Source organism: Carya illinoinensis, chromosome 1 (genome assembly GCF_018687715.1).
Source record: "Carya illinoinensis cultivar Pawnee chromosome 1, C.illinoinensisPawnee_v1, whole genome shotgun sequence".
Classification (NCBI taxonomy): Eukaryota; Viridiplantae; Streptophyta; class Magnoliopsida; order Fagales; family Juglandaceae; genus Carya; species Carya illinoinensis.
Window position 1 is genome coordinate 15,109,317 of NC_056752.1, and position 4,646 is coordinate 15,113,962.

The 4,646-nt window shown below is 33.2% G+C and overlaps 1 protein-coding gene across 1 annotated transcript; it reads left to right on the forward strand.

The window, feature by feature from the left end:
• Positions 1–2,645: 2,645 nt before the first annotated feature.
• On the forward strand, positions 2,646–3,466 carry LOC122301925 (auxin-responsive protein SAUR32-like). Its single transcript, XM_043113274.1, has one exon. It carries the CDS (start codon positions 2,898–2,900, stop codon positions 3,276–3,278), a length of 381 nt encoding a protein of 126 aa, XP_042969208.1. The 5' UTR covers positions 2,646–2,897; the 3' UTR covers positions 3,279–3,466.
• The last annotated feature ends 1,180 nt before the right edge of the window (positions 3,467–4,646 follow it).

Genomic DNA, 4,646 nt, shown 5'->3' on the forward strand with positions numbered 1-4,646 from the left:
TACTTGGACATGTTCAAGACCTGCGATTGGCTGCCCCTGGAATTTCCCTTCTGTCAACGACACCTCGTTGTCGGCTACACCTTGTGATTCCAGATCCACCTCCACCACGTGCCCTTCCTGACACCACTTGCTGTTAATGTGTCGTACTGCTCCTGACAAAACTAAATTACACTATTGCCACTCCAACCTTTACGATGATGATCGTTAAAAATTTCGAAGAGTGTCAGCCACCGATCGGACCCAAATTTAAAATATTTTATAATGACAGTCCAAATTTTTTTTTTAAATATTCTTAAATATTTTGTTTTTTAAAATTTACAATATCAATAAAAGATATTTACTTAATTATTAATATAAAAAAAATAAAACCAAATATTCGAGACCTGTTATCAAAATCTCAAGTACTATTTCTTAACTTGAAACTCTCTTTCAATCAACGTATACAAAACGCCAGACAAACGAACATATCTGAAGTTCTTACACAAATTTAAAGGCGGAGCCTGCTACGTCCATCCCATCGATAAATCTTGCCAGAACCTTCTACTGGCAATATAATTTTTTTTTTTAAAATATTCTTAAATATTTAAAACATTTATATATAAACTCGTTAAAAAGTATTTCCTTAGCCATTAGATACAAAAATTACTACAAATCTTCAGCAGAATTTATCGGTAGGAATATCATTTCTTTAAAATAAAATAAACACATATACATAAAATAAATTATATGATATTTTTTCTTTATTTAATATTTTTCAAATTATTTATGATATAGAATTCACTTCATATATATATATATATATTGTATATCTATATCTTCAAATTCTCAAATTCGGACAAAAATTTATTGAAGTTTTCTCAAAAATCACAAGTCAAGTACATTAGATTACTTGTGGTTAGAACATTTATCTTATAGAAAGTGTACAATAATGAGATTTTGAATCATAAAACTTATTATTTTTAAACACATGCATGAACCATATATTTAATTAATTTCTATATTGGGACGGAGAGAAGATTTTAAGATTGCTTGGTCCTACATATGTTGCAATCATTCAGAAGATTCATGTTAGCACATCTGGAGTAAAGGATACACTTTTTTGGCTAGGCATTAAGGATGGTGGATTCTCAGTTAAAAGTGCATATCATTTGCAAAAGAAACTCATAACAGGTCAAAGGGGTCAATCATCAAGTGAAGCACTAAACTTTAAAAACTGGACTTGTTTATGACACTTAAGGTTTCCAATGCAGTTAAGGTTTTTGTGTGGAGAGCTTGTTTAGAGTCATTGCCAATCATGCTGAATGTCTTCAAGAAGAAGATAGTGAACTGTCCTTTATGCCCAATTTGTTGCAGTTCAGAAGAGATAGTTGGCCATATATTGTGGAACTGTCCCTCAGCCATGGATGTGTAGAGTAATGGCCCAAAAACATTACAAAAAAGCTTTGTGAGGGCAGAGAGGTTCATGGAGATAGTTGAGAGGTTAAAGGACCTGTGTGATTTACAAACAATGGAGGTTTTTGATGTGACAGCAAGGGGTATTTGGTAGAGGAGAAACAAGTTTGTTTTTGAGGGATCATTCTTACATCCAAAAGCAGTAGCACAGATTGCTGCTCATCAACTTGATGACTTCAGAGTTGCCCAGGTGGTTCCTGTGTTCGTTTCCGAATGCACACCAGCCATGCTTCAAGTTGGATCCCACCAACTGAGGGAGTAGTAAAGATAAACTGTGATGCAGCATTGAGTGAAACGCATGACAGGGTGCGGTTTGGTCTGGTAGCTCGAGATCATGAAGGTGGTGTAGTAGCTGTAAAAAAGGTATCTAAGGGTGGTTGTATTGTTCCACTATTGGCAAAGACAGTTGGAGGGCTTCAAGCTGCTATTTTTGCGTCTGAGTTGAACCTGTCTTCAGTGATCTTGGAGGGTGACTCTCTTTAGGTAGTCCAAGGACTTAGTCTTCACAAAAAAAGGTGAGATAGTGTAGGGTTGGTTATGTGAGACATTAGAGATCTGCTTGCTCGGTTTGTACATTTCCGTATTTCATTTGTCAAGATGTGTGGTAATCAAAAAGCACATTGTCTAGCTAAGGAAGCCTTAGAACTTCCTAAGGAATCATCTACAATAGTCATTCAGCCCAATTGTAATATGTTTTCTTCTTTGTCTTTAAGTTGAATACAATGGCAACTTTCCTTTTAAAAAAAAAAAATTAATTTATATATTTATTATTTAAATAGACATTTACTTAAGGTTTATACACATGCAATAAGGGGACATTTGGACAGAAAGATGAGACACAATTTTTAAAATTTTAAAACTTCTCATAGTTTTATTTTCAAATATCACTTAATTTACTTAAATACAAAACACTTTTGATCAAATTCAAATATTCATCTTTTATAAAATAAAAATAATATTAAAAAATCATATTTAAATAATTTTTAAATTTATAATATTTTTTTTTTCTGTTAGCAAATGAGCCTTAAATTAAAATTAAAAAAAGGAATTTCTTATATTTATTCTTTTACCTGAGACATGATTTTGGTAATCATCCTCGTGGCCATTAAGATCCAATGGTCTAGAATATATACTACTCATGCAAAATACAAGAAGCTCTAGTACTTCTCCCAGAGATATAAATATCCCATCTTTTTATATCTGGCCTGTATGCATTTTGTACTTGTGAGTTTATCACCAATGACCTACGTGCTTTGGTCACTGAGATACTCTTCCCTAATCCTCATCAAGCTAGCCATCGGAGCCTCAGAGCCTTGGCCAGTACTTTCTTTCTTATAAAAACATAAATTTCTGAGGAAAAATAGCAGTAAAACTCGCAAAGGGAAAAGTACCGTTCTGGGTCATTCTTTTCTGTGTTGACGCGCGTAGCCTTGATTCTGCAGAATATGGGCAGTGGAGAGAAAAATCTGCGGATCTTTCACCTACACCTACCTCATCTTCATCACCATCATCATCAACATCACCAGAGGACGAAGAAACAAGAGACGAGAGATGTGCCGAAAGGGTGTTTGGCGATAAAGGTGGGACAGGGAGAGAAGCAGCAGAGATTTGTGGTGCCTGTGATGTATTTCAATCACCCACTGTTCATGCAGCTGCTGAAGGAGGCTGAGGAAGAGTATGGTTTTGATCAGAAGGGGACAATCACCATCCCTTGCCATGTTGAGGAGTTTAGGTACGTCCGGGGCATGATTGATAGGGAAAAGTCCCTCCATCATCATGATGGCCATCATCATCATCACCATGTAATCAGATGTTTTAGGGTTTGATGATGATAATGATCAAAGTTGGCGTTTGACCCTCAAATGCATAATGAATTTTGATGTTATAATTTTATCTTTTGGGTTCTAAGTATGTAGTTGGATGGTGAATATGATAGATCAGACGATCATGGTGACGAAGAAACCTTTGCAATTGTAATATAAATGTGATTATACTACTTTTTTATCGCTCTTTATATTTTTTTAATCTTTTTAATTTTTTTATTTACTTAATGGTTAATAAAATGATTATTAGTGAAATTATATATTTTTTAAATTTTTTCTTAATGAGTAAGAATGTTAAAAAAAATACTTGACAGAAAATAATAAAAATTTCAAATACACTAAAATAGTAAAAGAGTGTAATAAGATAATACGTGTATAATCATCCATGTAATATTACTGTTATTTTGGTAGGAAGCGTAATGGAAAAGATAACTCTTTTATTATTATTATTATTATTATTATTATTATTATTTTATTTTTTGAAGAAGAATATCTGCAAATTTATGGTGAGGAAGCAATGTCATCGTTCGCAAAATCTGAGAGGGAAAGAATAGACGAAGCCAAACAAAGGTGTGGTCCCATGCGCAAGCGGTCGCTTTAGGTCATTAAATTCTCAGTTATGCTAAACGCAATTCTTTCTTCAAAAGTTCTGTTTGCAAATTTAATTACTTGCACATCAAATAAAGTCTACTCCTCAATGAATATAAATAATTATTTTCATGGCCGATATCATTTCACAATAAATGGTATTTATTCATTAACTTACAATTAATAGCTAGGATTCTCAATTCATTCATGCTTTCCTTAACTGAGAAAAATCAACATTCTACTTGCAAGGAAATATTATGCTGTTGATATCCCTTTAAACTTGCCCTCTATGCACTACAAGAAATTTGCAACGCCAAAAATGGCCACAATAAGTAGCTATTTTCATCATAAGACGGTATTTTCATCAATTTTTTATGTTTGCAAAGTGGTTGCGAAAGAAATGCCACAAAAGATATCTTGCGGCAATATATATATATATATATACATGGTCACAAATACTCAAGCCTAATGCAGTAGTTAATGTTGTTGCTAATGCATGTTATGTTGGCTGCAAAAATTATAGAGGGTATGCAATAAGATCCTTTACCAACCAATTACGTGGTGTCGTCGCAAAACTTAAATTGAAGCCGCAAACGTCAAAATGCAATTCCGACAATTAAAAAAAAAATAGTCATAAATATTCATTAGGTCTACATAAGTGCAACACTTTATTTCCAACGATATTATGTAATCGGTTATGTAAATTATTTTGCCAGAAAGTGGATGATGTTATGTACCAGTAGATAATATAATTACAACATTTAGTTATTTTGGTTACAATTT

Bases quoted from the DNA above. Each gene is read 5' to 3' on its own strand.
- LOC122301925 (XM_043113274.1), top strand. From the start codon at position 2,898: ATGGGCAGTGGAGAGAAAAATCTGCGGATCTTTCACCTACACCTACCT.